A 20,431-nucleotide genomic window follows, 5' to 3' on the forward strand; every position below is an offset into this window, starting at 1 on the left:
GGTATTTATTGAGTATTTTTTACTTTGACTGCCAACGGTCACACTCTCCAGTAAAAGCTAGCCCACAAAAACCTCCGCCTCCAGCTGAAAACCGCTACACACACACAACACACACACACACACGCACACACAGCCAGTTTGGAGCGCGCCTATAAAATGAGCAAAACGCGGCGCGCTCTCGAACAGTCTCTTGATTTGTGGAGCATATTATTAAGACCAAACGCGCGACGGTCGTCCAGTCAGTCGACGCAGAGCGCTGCAGCAGCAACAACGACGACGACGACGACAATTAGAACGTGCAAAGTGCAAAAGTAAATAAATAGCGAGAGTTAATATTGTTATAACACGCGTGGAATCAGTGTGGAAAATCCGACTATCTCAAGCGCATAATTTGGCCAACAACAAAACGCTCTTTTATGGCGCATCAGCGAAACAAACGCTCAGCGACTGCCAGCAAATTCTACAAGAACAATAACGGCAACAGCAGCAGCAGCAGCTAGCATAAAGCAACAAAAAAACAACAACAAATATTGCTGATTTATACAAATACAAATATTTTGCTAACTTTTGTACGAACAACGTTTAAAGCCTTTTTGAGCACAATTGATTTACTGTTGTTGTTGTTGTTGTTCTGTTTGTGCACAAAGAAGAAGACATTGCCAGCTGTTCGCTGAGAAAAATTGCGGTAAAATATTGACAATCCAATTGGAACACTCAAAATAAAAGGGTGGGCAGCCCGGTCAACGTCCTGCTGCCTAACAAAAAGTGTGGTTATGCACGGCTTTGTCCTCGCTGCCGTCGGCTGTTGAAGGTGAGCCAAGGACATTTTGCACTGCCTGCCGGCAGAGTTGGAAGCTCTCTCGTAGCGCGGCCTATCAAAAGTTGTTGAAGATAACAGCCCTGTACTGATCCCGAACCACAACCCTGCCCCATACACACACACACACACACACAGAGAGCCAGGCAACAGTCACTCAAGATGCGTATTTTTCCCGTGCGACTCTCGGCCGTCTCGTCGTCCATGTCGAGCTTGGCCAAAATGTTGGATTTCTACTCAGGCTTCAATCCGTCGCCGCTTTCAATTAAACAGTTTATGGATTTCGGTAAGCCAAACATGCATTTATTTATAAATATTTTACCGCGGCCGGGTCCTTGCCGGCTTTCGTTAAGTTGCCCCCCTGACTCGCGCCGTCTCGCTTGCTCTACCCTTGCTCTTAGTTCACTTCTGTGTGTGTGCGTGTGTGTTGTTTTGCTTTTTGTTCGTTGAATAATTATTGTTATTCTAATACGAATGCAACAAACATTTGTTACCCTGCCGTGACGTCACCCAAATCGATTGATTTGCCGCTTTGATCTTATCGGCTCGACTCTTGCGTAACCTCTCTACACTATGAGAATCTTTCGTTCGGCTTGTTGACGAAAGCAACGTTTTTCTTTGATTGAAAAAGCACTCAAGTTTTGACTCATATGGCATGTAATCGCTCAGTACGTGACAAAGCTTAGCTTGGGCTGCATATGGAATTATTTTGTTGTACTGCGCAAATTGCCGTTATCTAATGCCCAATTTATTTCCATTGGCTTGTCAATTAAACAGTTTTCACTGTACAACAACAACAACAGACTGTTGACTATGCAGAACTCAAGCCAGGCTGAGCGAGCGAGCGAGAGAGCGAGAGAGAGAGAGATAAATACAGCCGTCTCAATTGCACGCTTCAGTTCCGAGCGCTGGATTAAACGACTTGAAAAACGGAAGTTCCCACAAATAGATTTATTTTTCATGAGCCGTAGATGACAATGAAATTTAATATTTTAGCTACAAGTTGTTAAACCCCTTCCTGCCCCCCTCGCCCACCAGCTGGCACGTGCCGCCCAAGGACGTTTCAATGTCATTTACATAGGCATATGCATTATTAACATGCACAAACATGCATGGGCGCATATGTATATGTTATATATACATATACATACACATACATATATATTTATAAGTCTGTGCACTCCGTTCTAAGCCGCACCAAAACCTGCCCCAATAAGCTGCAGAGAGCATAGCATATGACACTATCAAATACCCTGTACAATTTGTCAATTACATGGGGGAAAGTTATCAAGATAAACTTCTGCTAAAAATACTTTATATCTAAGGCAAACATAAAGATAAGTATTTAATCAGTTTGCGAATATTTATCATAAATGAATCTAGAGAGAAAGTACAAGGAAATTGGGTTAGATAACAATTGTTGATAAAAGAAAAGGAAGCGAAAGGCGGCATTATATAATAATTAAACCATAAATAAGCGAATATGTCAATTTGCTATACGTACGTATATAGGGTATATATAGCAAGCGACCCTTACCGAACCTTATATAGGGTATCTATAACAAGCGACCCCAACAGTTCTTAGCCCCACGGCCCAAAAGGCAACTGGCTTGGAAACAATGCGGCCAAGTCAAGCCAAGTGGCTAAGAAGAGACCCAGTTTTATTTGACGGTTCAGCCAGCTGGTCGAGGGGGTAGGAGAAGGGGGGGGGGGGGCGAGACCTACTAGAGGGTCTATATATAGAGAGACCAGCAAGGAGGAGGCAAGGCTTCCAAAGGCTTATTAATAGAAATTGTATGAAACAGGCTCGAGACTTGTTTCTGCTCACATTCAGTGTGTACCTATTAAATAAAAAAAAAAAAAAACAAAAAAAAAACAACACTTTTTATCCATTGTTCATAATCTTTTGTTTTTGTTTTCATTTTATATGATGTACAAATAAAATAAACAAAGGCTTTTCTAGTTAATTCAATACAAAATATGTATGTATGTTTGTGTGTGTGACTGTACTTGAACTTTGATGCAAGCGATAAGATTTGAGCTGCTTTTGTTGCCAACTGTACCTGGCCAGAGGCATACACATAAGTATCTGTGCAAGGCTGTTAGCATTTTCCATGGGAAAGCGCTCAGCTGTGAAAATTCACAACATGTCGTAGCTGCTGAAAATGTGAACAATATGCCAGTTTTTTTTTTATCATATATGGGGCATACATATGTTAAGTGTGCGAAACTCGTATTATCACCCGTTAAACAATAACATAACATTATCGAATGGCCCACTTAAGATATGAATAATAATTATTATTGACTTATTCGGGCTAAACTGTACAGTGAAAGCCCTTTTGGACGAACAACAAACATGAGTCAAAATTTGACGCTAAATGATTATTCTCCCAACTTTTAGGTTAGGTTCTTTCAAGATCTTTAGCTGTAAAAGTAGCTTGAGTCCTTTGAGGATATTCCGTCTAAGTGAGAGCTGTCATTTAGTAGAGTTATCACTGTACCTAGCTCATGCTATACCTAAGTGAAGCCCTAAACACTTTCCCTATCAATGGCCCATCCGAAAGCAATATAAAATATTTGATATGGCAAATTCGGAGGCTCGTTGTGATTATGTGAGCTGATCATGTGCCAAATATTTTTCATTTCATGTGATAAATATAACAATAACAACAACAAATGCAGTGACAAAAGTGAAAAAATATAGAGGCGAGCATATATTCAAATCGAAATTTGACGCATACGTTAAGTATACGCTGCGTGTGTGTGTGTGTTCGTGTGTGTGTGACCATCTAAAGCAGCGAATATCGAGAACCGTTAAATATAAGCAACGGCAGCATCACACGCAAATTTTGGACTTTGCCAACACTTGAACTTTGGATTCATGAACGGGTTTCGAGCAGACAAAAAACAAACAAACAAACAAACACAGACGTCAAAACCTAACCCAAATAGAAAAAGAAGAAGAAGCATAACAAGGCAAAAAAAAATTGGCAAAAAAGAAGCGAAAAAAAGCTCAACACCCCCGTGTTTTTTTTTTTTCGATACTCGTGATAATAATGACAGCCACACGCGCCGCAAAGTTTCTACGCACTTAGCCAATAGCCTGCAGGGTATATGCGAACTTTGGCCAGCCTGTGCTACTTACGCAAATTGAACTCAGTATTTATGTTGATTTTTGAACTTTACAGCACTTGTCGTCTAGTCTACGCTTTCGTCAAGTTTGCCACACAAACAAACATGCATGCATGCATGTAACATATGCATGTAACTGTAAGGCAACGCCGAGTCCAGCAGTCCAGCATTTAATTCTTTCTCGCTCTTGCTCACACGTTTCTCAGCAGCGGGGCGGCAGGGGCGCGGCAAAGGCGAATGTGAGTCAAATATACGCAAAAGATGTCGTCGGTAAAAGTGGATCTAATAAATACATACATACGTGTGTGTGTGTGTGTGTGTATGCTGATGCAAGAGCCAAAGATGTCAATTAAGCTGTGACGTCACGCTCATCTGCTCAAGTGGCATTATTTAGCTAATGTTACTGTAATTGAAATAGAAAACTGCACGTGTAACTGTAATTGCAGTGCGAGCATTTCCGACTTGCGACTATCCCTGACCTTGCTTTGGTCGTGCTAGTGGCGGGGTGGGGTGGGGATGGAGTGAGAATGGCTGTGCGTATTAAGAAATTTGCCGCCCGCTGCGTGCGTTGTAAATTATTTATTGCATTTTCCAGCACTGCCGTGCAATTGAGTAATTGAGTGCGCTGCTAACTAAGAAGAAGCAGCATTCAATTGAGTACTAAGTGAATTCGTGACGTTAGCATTTGTCACTTGTTTATATCCAATTACCGTTAACTACATGGATTATGCCAATGCGCACGCGGGAATTAAGTAACGATTATTGTTTATTAATATTAATATATTTCACTTATCACGCGAGGCGAAACGAAAGTGAAGACGGGCCTTATCACTGCCAATGCATCAAAGTTCTTGTCAAGTGCCAGACGGGTCCGATCAACTCATCAGAAGTCTCTTTATTTTCGCAAACAAACTCGAAGGCATAGCAATAATAAAAACACACACACGCACACGTACACGCACACGTATACAGTCAAAGCAGCCTTCCGCTTCTATTCCAACAACAAAGCATAAACATGAAAAAAAAAGCTCAATTTTGAGGTCAGCAGCTGGAGCTCGCCAGTGTTGTTTGCTATCGTGTGGGTGGGGAAGGGAGGGGGGGTGCTCAGGCATTGCGCGTGTCTTCTGATCGCGCTTATGCGCTCTCTCACTCTCTTTCTCTCGCACTCTCGCGCTCATTCGTTATCTCTCCATGTCCAGCCGGCAGTTTCTCGCAAATTCTAATAAGGCTGACGTCGTCGCGCTTGTTTTGATGTTTTGTTTTTTTTTGTTGTTTTTTTTTTTTTTTCATTTTCTTGTGAACCTGTTTGAGCGCAACTTTTGTTGTCTTTTATGCTCTCTTGTGTTTTTATAGCTCGTTTTATTGATTCTGTTTTGTTTTCCGAATTCGTTACAATTGCGGCCCATAAACAAAATGGCCGACAAAGCTATCGAAGCATTTATGACTAACTTTTAACACACACACGCACACACACACTCACAAATATATGCGCATGCATATACATACATACATATTTGTTTTCGCTTTGCGATTGTAATGCCGAAAATCATCGTAAATTTGTTGATGAGAGGCCCTCGGTAAATGTTGTTGACACTCTTTGGTTTGCCCTCTGGGTCTCTTATCAGACTCTTTGGTTAGATTACGCGTTAATATGGGCTGGCTGCGTTCAAAGTAATCAACGAAATTAAACGTCAGCCGGAATATAAAAAAGAGGCGTGTCTTGTCAAACTCTGACAACAGATGGCGTTCAGTTCAGTTCAAGGTCTCCAAATGAAAAACAATTTGATGTGCACAAGTGTGTACACATGTCTCCACATACATAAATGCAAATGTATTTCGAATTAATTTTCGACTTGTCGCCGAGTTCGTTGTGCTTATCAGTCGGTCAGTCGGTCCGTCTGTCGGCGGCTCGAATCGCATGTTTCTGCTTTTCCTTTGCTTTGTGTTTTTTTTGTTACGAAATTGTTGACGAACAACAAAAACAAAACACATGAAAAGTGCAAAGTTTTTGTGCGGCTTTGTTTCGGTTTATTGACTAAAACAATGCCTATTCGTTCTGGGTTTTTGAACTGAGCTCATTTTGTTAAAATAAACAATTAACTATGGAACAGCTCAAGACTGAGCTCTAACGAACCAATCTTGCTCGACTTACAGTTACCCTATAAACTATTCAAAACTGAGCTGATTTTTATGGCTTCCTTTGATTTGGTAACACTGTTTTGTTGCCCAAATAACGTAACGGGTGTACACTTTTCAACATTGAAATTTTGCAACACTGCTTTGCTTGTTTGTTCTCTCACTTCAAATATCGTAATGGTAACACTTTTTAGAATCGGCTTTTCAAGCGAATTCTCGTTTTCGGCCTAACTAAACACTTTTTATCCACTGAGCAAACGTTTTTTTAATGGTACCTAATTTAATACAGGGTATACTCAAGTCCGATTTGCCTTAATTCGTCTCTTAATCCTTTGTATTCTATATTTAAACAGCGTAAAACTTTTAAGAAACCGCTTTTCAAGCGAATTGTCGTTTTCGGTCTAGGTAAAACCCTGTTCAAATGTAGCTGCTGACTAACCCTACTGAATGCAGGGTATACGCACGTCCGATTCACCTTAATCGTTGCAATCGTTCTTAATCATTCGACGAATTCGTTGAACTCCAACTGACCCATTGCCGATGCAAATGCGAATGAGAGCCAGCCTTGATGAGCGAAACTAGAACAAATACTATATATAAATCTAATAATGCCCCCTCTCCCCCCTCTCTCTCTCTTACAGGCCAGAATGCATGCGAAAAGAAATCGTTTATATTTCTGCGCAAGGAGCTGCCCGTGCGTCTGGCGAATATCATGAAGGAGATCGCCTTGCTGCCGGACAATCTGCTGCACACGCGTTCCGTGAGCGAGGTGAGCTCCTGGTACGTGAAGAGCTTCGAGGATGTGCTGGAGTACGAGAAGATCGAACCCACCCACGAGAATCTGCAAAAGTATAAAAACGCCAATTAAAAAATGATTATTGCATGTTTTGAAATTTCGTTGCCTTGCAGATTTGTGCGCGATTTGGATCTCATTAGGAATCGCCACAACGATGTTGTCCAGACGATGGCGCAGGGCGTCATCGAGATGAAGGAGAACGAGGGCGGACACGTGGACGCGCCCACCGAGAGCTCCATACAATACTTTCTCGATCGGCTCTACATGTCCCGCATCAGCATACGCATGCTCATCAATCAGCACAGTAATCAATTATATATATATATATATCTGTTCATTATAATCAATCTCAAATTCTTGCCGCACAGCCCTGCTCTTCGGCTCCAGCCCGCATTCGCTGGGCCGGCACATCGGCTGCCTGGATCCCGCCTGCGATTTGTCGGACGTGGTGCGCGATGCGTACGAGAATGCCCGCTTTCTCTGTGATCAATACTATCTGACCAGCCCAGCGCTGGAGATCCAGCAGTACAGCAGCACGGATGAGGGTACACCCATCCGGACCGTGTACGTGCCGTCGCATTTGTACTATATGCTCTTCGAGCTGTTCAAGAACTCGATGCGTGCCGTTGTCGAGCATCACAATCATGACAATTGCGATACGCTGCCGCCGCTCAAGGTGGCCATTTGTCGCGGCAAGGAGGACATCTGTGTGAAGATCTCCGATCAGGGCGGCGGCATACCGCGCTCCCAGTCCGATCAGCTCTTCAAGTACATGTACAGCACGGCACCGCAGCCCTCCAAATCCGATCTGCATACGGTTCCGTTGGCCGGTTACGGCTACGGCCTGCCCATCTCCCGGCTCTATGCGCGCTATTTCCATGGCGACATTGTGCTGCTCTCCTGCGAGGGCTTTGGCACCGATGCCATCATCTACCTGAAGGTGAGGCTATCCATAGTATATTTAGTCGAGTCAAGAAAAAAGCTAGATCTAGTACGTACCCAAGTCTGTAGAGGGCATATCTTAGGGCACACTCAGATCCTGAAAAACTCACATTTCTGATAGAAGTCTCAATGAAAAAAGCCTCAGTTTTGTATATATATTCTCGGTCCTTCGTATACACACACTCCTGTATGTCATATTGAATATCTGAAAATTTCAAAAAGATTGAATCATAAATACCGAAGTTAACTGAGAACGTATTTGGTATATGTTTATGCCTTTACCTAGCTCTAGATCTAGTACATGCACAAGTCTGTAGAAGGTATCTCTTGGGGTATATATACAGATCCGGCATAGCTTACATTTCTGATACCTCCAAATGTAAAGGAATCCCATTTTCAAAGATATATTCTTGATCCTTGGAATATACACACGGCACAACATTATATTTAAGCCCTGAAATTTGCAAAAAGAACGCTTCGTCAATGGCCAAGTTAAATGAGAAAGTACGGGAAGAATATCTCGTGGAAATCTGTAGCTTTCAGTGATATATTCTTGGTCCTTGGACATGCCTCCTTATACATACTTGCGTATTCCATAATTGGGAACTAGGGAAGGAATATCTTATATAATAGATGTTAATACTAACTAAACTCTCTGCTTTCTAACTCTTTGCAGGCGCTTTCCGATGAGGCCAACGAGCTGTTGCCCATCTTCAACAAAACTAGCTCAAAGTTCTATCGGGCCACGGTTCCAACCGGCGACTGGTCCAATCAGGTAAAATACGCTAAGAAGAAGAAGACCAGCGCCGTCAGCCAATAGACCAGGCTCGCCCCCCGTGTGTGTGCGTGTGTGTGTGTGTGTGTGTGCGTTAACCAAACCCAAAATCAACCCAGGCGAAAAATGAAAGCAAAACCAAACCCGAACCCGAACCCGAAGCCAGAGATAATCCGCACGAAGTCCAAAGTTTTAACTCAATCCTAATTATTGTTTAGCTTCTTCTAATTGTATAATTAATTTAAATGTGTGTGTTTGTTTGTTTGTTCGCCCAATTAATATTAATTATGCATTTTGTTGGAATCGTTTTGACATTCCAGAAATTGATATATGCGGCGCTTCTTTGGGTTTTTATCTGTTTGTAATTACAATTTTAGCTCCTAAGCACGATAAAGTCTTATATTTTAAATATATCTATCTATATATATATATATTCATATATTTATTGCAAAATAGCTACATATATATCTAATCTGGAAACATTTAGTTTTTTTTTAATGTAAATTAGTTTTAAGTTACAAAAATACATTTTATCTGAGCACACACACACACACACACACACATACATATATATAGATAGATATATATATATATATTATCTTTTAAGTTCTACTGAAGTTTTGAGCAAATCTGCTGTTGAATTATTTATACAAAAAATACACACACATGCAATTACCAACTTTTGTTCTTTGTTTAATTTTCATCCAAAACCTGATTTAACTATTTAAATATAATTAACAAGATTTAGACGCATGCTAATTACTGGAATCGCTTTCATAGTCGAGATTTTCTTCATGGAATCATTATCAACTTTTCAAGATCGGACTTCATTTAACTGAGATATTTCACAAATAAATATCTCGGGAAAAAGTCTTCTGATATGCGAAAGACATTTCTTCTTGGATCGATTTCTATTAAAAGAGACCGCATTCTAAATTTTCAAAAAACGGTTCAGTTATATTCCCGAATCGAAGAATTTCCGAAGAATCGCACTTCATTTAACTGAGATTTAAGGTTTTTCCAATATATTCTCATGCAAATATCTCGAGTAAAAGTCTTCTGATAATCGAAAGATACATATTTCCAAATCATTCAAAGTTTTGATCAATTTTGTGAAAATATTTTTACAAATTTTGAGATAAATAGACGAAGAATTTCCAACCAAACAAACTCGCATTATCCTGTATTTAGCCAATCAAAGTGTTCTTAACAATTGGAATTGAAATAAATTTGATAAAAAAGGACGAATTTTTGAAGGTTTTACAGAAATAGAGTAATATTCTAATCTTAAGTGAGCCATTTTCGCATGCAAAGAAATAGGCTAATTTTGAAAGACTAAGCTTTTCTTCTTGTGTTATATATGATTTATAAATTGTAACCTAAATGCATGAAAATCTCCTAAAAGAACCTTCTAAATTATTCCCCCAGCTCCAAATGTGGCATACTTTCTGGCTAAACCGGAAAAAAACACCATGGAATTTTTACAAAGTTCTCTTTTGTTATTTACAACATATTTTCTTTTAGCTCATTTTCTTTTGGCATTTCTTTCAGAACTTTTCCAATCGCTGGCGTTATATCTATGGTTTTATAAAAATGTATAAGAATCCTTAAGACTGTAATAAAAATAACTAGCCTGGGTTAGTTTCATTTTTTTGGTTTTTTAAACAGCAAATTGTTCAACTTGCAGTGTGTTTTTTTTTAAATCTCTTGATATATCTTTCGTATATATAAATTTATTTATACATTTTTTTAAATTTATATCCGATTTTATATGAGCTGATATATATGTTAACTAATTTGATTAGTCGTTCATTTGAAGCACCAAACTAATTTGATTATAATTGAATTAGCGCATTTCTGCAAATTGAAATCTTTTGAGCAATATATGACACTTTCGTATACCCTGCAAGCGTATCCAAAACTTTGGCCAGCCCGAGTTTTACTCAAGTTCTTCTCTTGCCTTATTGCGAGCTGAAAGCACAAAGATCCTTCCCTTCCCCTTTGTATACCTTGCTGATCGCCTCCATATATTGCTGGCCTATTCCAGAGCTCGGACATGAATGCACGCCAGCTGAACGCGACAACGCCGAAGCGCTACAGCGATCTGGACTAGGGAGCTGGCCAGCTCGGAACGTTACTCAGGACGACTACAACAATTGATTTTAAACTACAGAGAGCATAAAGATATTGAATATACACTATATATATAGATAAATATCACTAGTTCTAGGCAAACATTCCCAAATACAAGAGCAACAGCAATAACAACTATGTTTTCTATATGTAATTCGTGTTAAGTTTTCAATTGTTAAACTGGAAAAGCAAAAATGAGAAATTGTTAAAAAGAAAGTACGTTAGAAATGATTTGCATATTTTATAAGCGTGTTTTTGTGCAATCACAACTGAAAAGCAACAAAAAATATATATATAAAACGATTTCAAAACATAAAGCGAAAACCGATTTTTCATTTAAGGCGCTACAATTTATTTTTTACATCATAATAAATATTGTTCATTTCGCAATAATTCATTGCGTGTGCTTGACAGAGATATATATACATATGCACATATCATATATATATATATATATATATGTACATATGGCATATCAGATATATATATATATATATATATATTTGTTTATAATTATTTTATACAAAATTCTCACATTTAGGTTTTTAGCGTTTGCACATTATCACGACGTTTCTGACGTTAACTTGTTTTTTTTTTGCAACATTTTGTTTATTTTGTTGTTAACTTTGACATTTTGCTCGACATTTGACATTCATTTAAACTATTTAACTAGAGCAACAATTGATTCGTTTAAACAAAGTGCATTTGATTCGATATAATAGAATATAATAGAATATATAATATATATAATAATCATACATAATATGCAATATAAAATTATATAAACAATAATACACATACACATACACAAGATTTATAATTCATATTCAAAATTTAACGAAGCAGGCAAATATCGGAAAATAGGCTATATAGCTACAAAACTGTATACTCTCGCAATATATATAGTAACACGACTTATTCGCGATCAACCGTATTTAGAAAGAAACGTGCGGGCAAATGGCGTAGTTAGCACCGCTTCCCTCCTCCTTCTCCTCCTCCTTCTCCTCCTTGACTCACTTGCGCAACGGATCCAAGCTCTCCAGCGAAAAGTCATCAATATTTAGCTGACTCTAAAAATCAAATTATATATATATATAGAGATTATATAGTACTGATCAATTGAATGTATGCAAAAGTCGCGACAAATCTCATTGGTCATTCGCTAAGTTAAAAATTCAAAGTTGCTGCGGAATTTGAGCCGGCGACTTCTCGCTTGCTGGTTCGACGCTCACGTACGTAAGCCAACGCTGCATACAAACTTTGATCAGCGTCATTTCCCACTTTGACGTCGAATTATTTAAAGCCTCGTCTTAGTGCTTCTTTTTTACCCTAGGAAGTTTCAATCAATCACCACAGTCAGTCGGTCATTCAATCAGTTAGTCGGTCAGTCAGTCAGTCAGTCAATCAGCCACTTAATCAATTAGGTAAGTCATGCACTCATCGTAAACACGCTCCCTTTTGACCCAAGGAAGCCTCTGTAAAGCCTTAGGGTTGGCCTGCTTATCAATCATCAGTCAGAGTATGTCAGTATGTCAGTCAGTCAGTCAGTCAGTCAGTCAGTCAGTCAGTTAGCTAGCTAAGTGTAGCCCAAGTCGCGGTAGCTTCTGTAAAGCCTCAGCTTAGGCCTGCTTATCAATCACCAATCAGAGGCAATCAATTACTCAGCCAGTCGCTCAATCAATCAGTCAATCACTCAATCAGTCACTTAGTTGAGAGTAAGCATTGCGGCGCACTCCCCTTAAACACGATCCAATGAATCTTTTATGATCCTAGCTCATCAGTCAATCAGTCAGTTAGCTAGTTCGCTCACCTTGAACACGCTGGGCCCGTTGTTCATTTCAAAGGGATCGGAGCCAAACAGATCCGTGTTGCCGTTGAGGCCATTGTTGCCGCTGTTGGACACCGAGGTGCTGCGCCGTGGTGCGGCAATCTTTGGCGGCGGTGCCACTGCAACCATTGAGAAATAATAGAAGTTACACAATTTGATTGATTGATTGACTATAATAGACAAAGAGACGTACATAGGGGCGGCGTTATGTTTAGCTCGCTGGAGAAGCCGCTGCTGTTGATGCTCAAGTTGTTGTTGTTGTTGTTGCTCAGGCTGCTGATGTTGTTGTTGTTGTTGCTGCTGTTGTTGTTGTTGTTGTTGTGCAGCTTGTGATCGTTGTTGTTGAAGAAGAGCTGCTGGCCAAAGCTCTTGGCCGGCTCGAAGCCAAACAGATCATTGCTGATCGCATTGCGTCCATTGCTAAGATTGTCCTGAATCTCATCGGCGCGCGGATCAAAATCTGAATCCGAATCCGAGTTCAAAAGCAGCTCATCCATTTTCTTGCCACCACCGCCGCCGCCGCAGCTGCTGCTGCTGCTCATCTGGCTGGACAGATTGCTGCGCGGCGGCACAATCGGCAAGAATGAATTGGGCGACGCCGAGTGCGTCGAGGCTGTCGTCGAATTGGTGTCAATCAGCAGCTTATCCTCATCTGGAAAGAGTTGACAAATATGAGCAATAGGTGGGCAGGTAGGGAATCTACAGAAGGATCCTTACCCAGCTTGCCGTTGCTGAGGGTCTCGTTGCCGTTGTGCAGCTCCTGGCTGGGCGCCTCGACAATGTCCTTGATGCCCAGCTTGTACAGCATCGCATCCAGCTCGGCCTTTGGCAATTTGGCGGACAATTCGCGCAGACGTTCCTTGTATATGGCAATCGTTTGCTGCAGATGCTCGATTTGCTGCTGCGCCTTGCTCAGATTCGTCTTCTCGGTGCTGTCCATGAATTTTCTGCAAGACCAGTTGAAGGTGAGCAAGAGGCTGGACGTAATATGCTGGGCAACCCACCTGTAGGCCAAGTCAAAGGCCTGGCCAATGGTCAGCGTTATGTCCGAGGCCAGTTTATTTGATATGAAGACGAAGCACTCGTGCGTCTCCTCCGGCTTTGAGCTGCTGCTGCCGTTGTATCCATTCGTGTCCATGGCGCCATTGTCCTTGCTCTTGACCGTCTTGGCGATGAAGCTGAAGAACTTCTTTACACCCTTCTCGTCCGCACAGTACGAGATGTTGTACAGCGGAAACTGATGCAGTATTTTGTGTGTGCGCGGCTCCTGTATGGCCACGCCCTTGATGCTTATTGTAATCTCGAGCTTCTTGAATTTCTCCTGTGTGCCCGTCTCCGCCTTCTTCATTTGCTGTGCGAATTGCAGTTTCCGGATTGCATCCTTTACAACCTCAATGCCCTTGGGCTGGTCCACGCTCAGGTTACCAAAGAACTGGCGGCAAAGAGTTAAGAATGTTAGCAATGGGTTTCGACTAGGCTATACCCTGTACTCAGCTAGCAGCTATCACAGGCAAACCACTTTTTGGCCAGTGTTGCAAGTTGTTCAACGAATAATCGAACAGCAGCTGCGTGTTATCGATAATTATCGATTTATCATTTGGAATAAACTTGAGTTCTCTCTGATATAGAGACGTGGCTAGAACTGGAACAACTGCAACATACCCTTTCTTTTTGGGCAAGCTCCATGTAAGTACAGGGTATACAGGAACAGCAGCTGCGAGTTATCGATAAATATCGGTTTATCATTTGTAGTCTCTGACAACGAGACGTGGGTAGATCTTCTCTGAGAACTTTTATGCCTCACATGTCACAACTGGCATATACCCCTTCTTTTTAGGCAAGCTCTATAAGTACAGGGTATACAGAAACAACAGCTGCGAGTTATCGATAACTATCGATTTATATATGGAAGGTAGTCTCTGACATAGATAGAGACGTGGCCAGATCTGCTCTGGGCACGTTGTTGCCTGTTGCATGAACTTGCACAACTGCAACATACCCCTTCATTTTAGGTATGCTGAGACTTATCGATAATTATCGATTAATCATTTCTAGTCTCTGATACTGAGACGTAGCTAGATCTACTATGAAAACTTTTCTGCCCGTCACGACTGCAACATACCCCTTTCTGTTTAGGCACGCTTCATAAGTACAGGGTATAGGAACTGTTGGCTTGGTCTCACCTTGACTAGATAGACCGCGTGTCCATTGATGAGCTGCTCCGGCGTGTGCAGCCAATTGCGTTTGCCGCTCTTCGAGTCGCCTTTGGAGCTGCCGCCGCTGCTGGCGGCGCCGTTGCTGGCGCTGTTGTTGCCGCTGCCGTTGCCGTTGCCAACGTGGCAATCGCTGCCGTCGCTGGCGTCCTGTTGCAGCTGCTTCTCCTGCTGCTTGTTGCTGTTCTGCTTGTTCCAGAACTTCAGCTGGGCCATTTTGGCGGCTGCTTTGCTGCCGCTGCTGCTGCCGCTGCTGTTGCCCGCTGGCTGATAAGGCATCTTTATCTATCTGTGTATCTGTGTGTATCTCTCTCTCTCTCTCTCTCTCTCTCTGTTTGTATGGGCAGCTCTGTAAAACAAGATACATTCGATTAGAAAGTTCATTCATCAATTTGTTTCGTTTCATTTGGGCGCGATTTGAACTTTGATTTGTTTGGGGCTGGGCTTTGGGCCTTGGGGTTTTTTCTTTTTTGTTCCCTTTGTCAGCTGCAAGTTAATTTGCAAAAATTCCATCGATTCCGATTGTCCCCAGACATTGCCAATTGCTAATTAACGTTTTTTCTGTTATACAACTTGCAATGAATCTGAAATGCATTCCTTGCCAGCTGTTAAGCCAATCCCCAGTGCATCTGCATCCACACACACACACACACACACACACACACACACACACACACACACACACACACACACACACACACACACACACACACACACACACACACACACACACACACACACACACTCGCACACACACATTGATCAAACCAGTTGCCCGAGCAGCCGCCAGTCGTAAGCGCTAAGCGGTAACAACCTCTGCATGATACAATATCTGTGCTGACAGTTCCGCTGGTTTTCCCTCAAATCTAGCTATTTTCTAGCTTTACAGCGTTTTCTTTAGCTTTTTTTTCTGCTGCATTCTGAACGGCGACCTTCACTGGAACTCGTTGTTTTTTTTTTTGCGCAATTGAAAACTTTACAACACTGGCTACGATCCGTCAGTCAGCTGGAGGGCAGCGCCTGACGTCACAGTGCGGCCTCCAAAGACAAAGCCAAGACAATTAAAGCCAGAGTTTCTCAGAAGTACACACACACACACACAAAGTCGGGTCTTAATAAAAATCACACCTTGCGTCCGTCGGGGACGTACCTTATGTGAGATTCTCGTGCAATTCTCACATTTCGTGCTGTTTTTTGTGTCACATAATTAAGAAAAATCTTGCAAAAAATTTAAATGAAGCCTTGTGTTCACGCAAACACACACAAACATACAGTATGCACTCGCTAAGAAGAACAGTTTTTTTGTTGTTGCCGTTTTTGGCAATTAATTTTATGCGGGAATTTCCCGCATTAGCTGTAAACCGGTTTATTGGCTTGTTTTGCAACACTGTTCGCTATGTCGAGTGCACACTGTATGCCTGAACATAAGTTTGATTCATTTTGAAGCTGATTTGGGAACTGGCACAACAACACGACAACAATAATGGCACAAAAGCGAAAGCCAAATTATCCAAAAGCGGCGGCATGCGATGACGAAAGCAACAACAGCAACAACAACAAATGAAAAAATAGCACAGCAGATATATGTATATAGCTACAGCTTAACGAAACGAAATGAAAAGTGAAACACCCTGTATTTGGCAATTGTGCGCAATTATAGCGCCGCAGCCGCCGCCGACGACGCTGCTGCGCAATCAAAATAAAATTAAAAATTGAAAAAAAGAAAAAAAAAATAGATGTACATAAGCAGCGCTCAGCTGACAGCAGCAACTGCGACGAACAAAAGAGATAATGTCGACAAGCCAAAGCTAACCGCAATGACGACGTCGACTGCGACGTCGACGCTGACGTCTGACAGCTTCGCGGAAGTCACTGACGTCTGCCAGCCACCCACCGCAGACAACCCCCCACCCTACCCACCGTCGACTCTTCGTTAGGTTTAGCATGCAGAACGCGTATGCTTTTGATGCGCACTCAGTTTAGAAAAACTCAACGACAGCAAACCGCAGTGTTGTAAAAATTGTAAATGCCAGAATATGCATGAACATGCGCAGCGGCCAGCGGCAGCAAAGAGAACTGCGTAGGCGTACGGAGTGTAGACATTGCGGTACTTCAATTGCTCTGTGTGTGTACTGACTGTGAAATTTTGTACGTGTACCATTTAGCTATGTTTCGTTACCGCATCCGCCCCCTCCCCACCCGAAAGATAATAACATGCTATAATTTATGCAGCAGCGTGTTGGTAAACGTTGATTTATGATTTCTTCTCTGGCCTGCAGCATACTTTCTTTTAGGACTTTATCATTGTGCACACCACTTGAGCAACAGGTGGGTTTGCGCTAAACCAACAACAAGCCACAATAACAACAAATTGATGTTTGCTAACAAATGTGCGTCTTTTAAGTCTTTAGCATTGCACAAGACAAGTTATTAAATAAACGCACGAACAACGCAGCGGCGCCTTTGGGCCAGCCCAATCAAGAAAACAATAAAAACTTTCATAATTAGCGGGCGCTGCGTACTGCGCTTGCATATGTATGTGTGTGTGTGTGTGTGTGTGTGTGCGCGTGCGTGCTTAGCAAAAAGCAAGTAATTTCAATTTAATCAAACACACTGACACACTAATAGCTATTATATATATATTCGTAATTTTACATTTGCACTTTTGCTTTTCTTTGCGCTCTCATTCCAGCTGAGAGCATACGCAAAAAGCACGCATACCGTTTGTTTAGCCAGGCGGTAAATCTTTGTTAAAATACGTTTTTGCAGAGTTTCGCACAATCTTGCAGAGTTACAGATTTTCACCGCTATTTTACAGCGCCACGGCGCTAATACGTAACGTACACGTCGGGAGACAGCTGCGTACTAAACAACAAAAAAGCAAAGCTTCAACTTTTTCAAGTCGTTTCGTTTAATTCACTTGCAGTGAGCTCCACACAAACACACAAACACACACACACACATGCACACAAACGCGAGAGGGGGAGAGACAACAATAAACAATTGTTAAGATTGCCGCTCGCTGCTGAGATAAATCGAGATTAGAGCAAACAACAACAATAACGACGCCGCTTCTGGCAAGTGCGAGAGCACTCACACACACACATACATGTATGTATGTACATGTATGTATGCATGTACGTACACACACATACAATATGTAGCAAATAAAATTTACTGTAAAACAAAAAGTTTTGCAAAACTTCACGTTAATATAACATTAAATACACGTGAGCGCGCTCTCTCAACTCTCACTCATTATTACATTTTAATCTCTTTCTTTTCTCTCTCGCGATCATCGCCCACATGACCTGCAACTCTCGCAGATGACAGTGCAAAAAGGAAATAAGAAGAAACAAAAAAAAAAAAAAACTTTAGCAAGGAGCAAAAACTAAACAAGTGATTTATTTCCAGTCAATACCGGATTTAGATTCTAAATTTGGACAATGGGCCAAATTTACATACATACATACATCATAGTTTTCACTTGTTCAACAATTTTCGCTAGTTTTACTCGTTTAAAATGTGAATCTTGCCTTGCCTTGTGTGCTGATTGAAGAAATTAGTGCAATTGATGCGATGCGGGCGAGGGTGCGCAGCTGGGGACTATGTCGGCGGCGGCACAGTTTTACAGTTACACGCGATGCACGATGGACAAATAACAGCAACAACAACAACAGCAAGAATAACTATAACAAAATCAGCACAATGGCGGGATGCTGCGGCTGGTACAAATACAATTACAACAACAAAATACAACAACAACAACAACAACAACAACCGTTTACTTTTTCGCGCGCTCTCCGTCTCCTTCTGTCTGTCTTGCTTTCTCGGTCTCTATCGGTGTGATGTGGACTCGTCGCGAACTTATTTTCTTATTTTTTTTTTGTTTCGTGCTTTATTTTTATTTGAAATGTACTGCGCAAATTTACAACAAACAAGATAGCAGCAGCCGCAGCAGCAACAACAACCACATCGACACTGACGATGGAATATCCTCACCACCTTCACGGTCCGTCGATTTGTTTTTACCGATCACGCGCAAGAGACTGAGGCTTGAGTTGCCGTTGCGTTGACCAAAAACTTATGAGGCCGTTTCATTTTGCACCTGCCAGGGCTGCACTCACTCACTCAGCGCTCAACGCAAAACAACCAATTGCAGCGGCCAAGCAATGTGCATGTTGTCCATCCCATTGAGCTGCCGATTTCCAGTGAGCAACTCTTTTTGAAGCGAATGAGCGAAAAATGTTTTACAACAGCCCTGGTTTGTGTCTGATACATACGTAAAACTAGTTATTGCTCGCTTGCGATCGGCACATGCGGCCTGCCAGACGCACGGCATGCGCTACAAGTTCAAAGTAAGTTTGTCAAGTTGTACACTACATTTTATATTTCACAATACAATTATATTCTAGTTCTTTGATAAATTAACGGCAAATTAAGATATACTAATTCGTGTCAACCTTTCGCAGTTTTATGCTAACTATTCCACAAAAATCAAGTGAACTGCAATGCCCGTCAGCTTCAAGTGTAGGTGATTAAGCGTAGTTTTCTCTTTTGTGGTTGAAGCACAAACACACACACAGAGACACAACCATGGGTATGAGTAAGCGCTCATTTGTGCGACGGAGTGTGTGTTTATTTAAAAGTTTTACCTGTTGCTTTTCAATTGTTTTACATTTCGCCTGGAATTATTTTGTGCACAATTTGTCAGCTTTACGTTGGCTTGTTTGGCCATTGCATACAGAATTAGCTAATACTGCTAGATTCGTTTTACAATTACAGCTACAGGTGGCAAACAGACCACACTCAAATACCCTTACAATTTCTACATACATATACATACATATATATGAGGAGGTTTGTATGTGTTTGTAAGCTTCGCTTGTGTAAAAACAAAGACCCGACTTGAAGACAATGTTGTTGTTGTTGTTGTTGTTGCTGCTGTTGTGGAGAGGGCAGAAGACCAAAGCAAAAGCGGCAGCATACATACAAATATACATGTATGTATGTGTGTGTGTGTGTGTATGTATGCACATACATCTGCGATACGTAATTTCTTGGGGTTTTGTGTTTGGCTACTTGAATTGCAATAAAACTGGTTTCTAAGTCAGGCGTATAATGTACAATATACATACGATTGCATGCCGATATGTACATACATATGTACGAGTGTACATACGAGGATTTAATTATGGTTGTTGGTCGTTGTTTGTTGTTTGTTGTTGCAAGGCAAATGCATGCCATGCATTTTTTTCCATCAGTATATTTCTTCAATTTTGCCACACTCTGACGGCAGCAGCATTACACTGTAAATTGCATCGACAGGCCAACTGTGTTGATGCTCCCGAAACCGGCTTAACGTGTACGAGTGTGCGTGCGTGCGTGTGTGTGTCTATATGTGTGTGTGTTCGTGTGTTCCAGGCTTGCATTGGCATCCCGGTACCTGCGACTCTCACGCTCTCTGGCTCAACACAAATCTGACTCATACTCCCGCTCACTAAAACAACAACAACAACTGCAAGCTCTTCAACATTTACAGTTAGGGTCCGTTGCTGCTTTTGCCATTTTCCTCAGCAACAAGAAGAACAACAACAACTTGCTGGCGAATTCAGTTTTTGCATTTTGTTTTCATTGAGGCTTTCGTTGAGTCCGT

General features: G+C 41.5%; 2 protein-coding genes across 3 annotated transcripts; one reads left to right on the plus strand and one right to left on the minus strand.

The window, feature by feature from the left end:
* The first annotated feature begins 76 nt into the window (after positions 1-76).
* LOC115762150 (pyruvate dehydrogenase (acetyl-transferring) kinase, mitochondrial) lies at positions 77-10,978 on the plus strand. Of its 2 annotated transcripts, none has more exons than XM_030704262.1 (6): positions 77-1,103; positions 6,730-6,937; positions 6,998-7,188; positions 7,253-7,824; positions 8,503-8,601; positions 10,649-10,978. In XM_030704262.1, the coding sequence occupies exons 1-6, from the start codon at positions 980-982 to the stop codon at positions 10,712-10,714; spliced, it is 1,260 nt and encodes a 419-aa protein (XP_030560122.1). In that variant the 5' UTR covers positions 77-979; the 3' UTR covers positions 10,715-10,978. The 2 variants fall into 2 exon arrangements, with proteins under 2 accessions (XP_030560122.1, XP_030560123.1); XM_030704263.1 differs by lacking the exon at positions 10,649-10,978 and adding an exon at positions 10,153-10,227.
* Positions 10,979-11,062: 84 nt separating this feature from the next.
* Positions 11,063-17,628, minus strand: LOC115762204 (PTB domain-containing adapter protein ced-6). Its single transcript, XM_030704328.1, has 7 exons — positions 17,497-17,628; positions 14,746-15,124; positions 13,567-13,994; positions 13,280-13,509; positions 12,756-13,214; positions 12,545-12,681; positions 11,063-11,804 (listed from the first exon to the last, which is right to left on the minus strand). Exons 2-7 carry the CDS (start codon positions 15,052-15,054, stop codon positions 11,748-11,750), a joined length of 1,620 nt encoding a protein of 539 aa, XP_030560188.1. The 5' UTR covers positions 15,055-15,124; positions 17,497-17,628; the 3' UTR covers positions 11,063-11,747.
* Positions 17,629-20,431: the final 2,803 nt, after the last annotated feature.

The sequence above is a fragment of the Drosophila novamexicana genome, unplaced genomic scaffold (genome assembly GCF_003285875.2).
Source record: "Drosophila novamexicana strain 15010-1031.04,08,12 unplaced genomic scaffold, DnovRS2.1 tig00000564-arrow-pilon, whole genome shotgun sequence".
Classification (NCBI taxonomy): Eukaryota; Metazoa; Arthropoda; class Insecta; order Diptera; family Drosophilidae; genus Drosophila; species Drosophila novamexicana.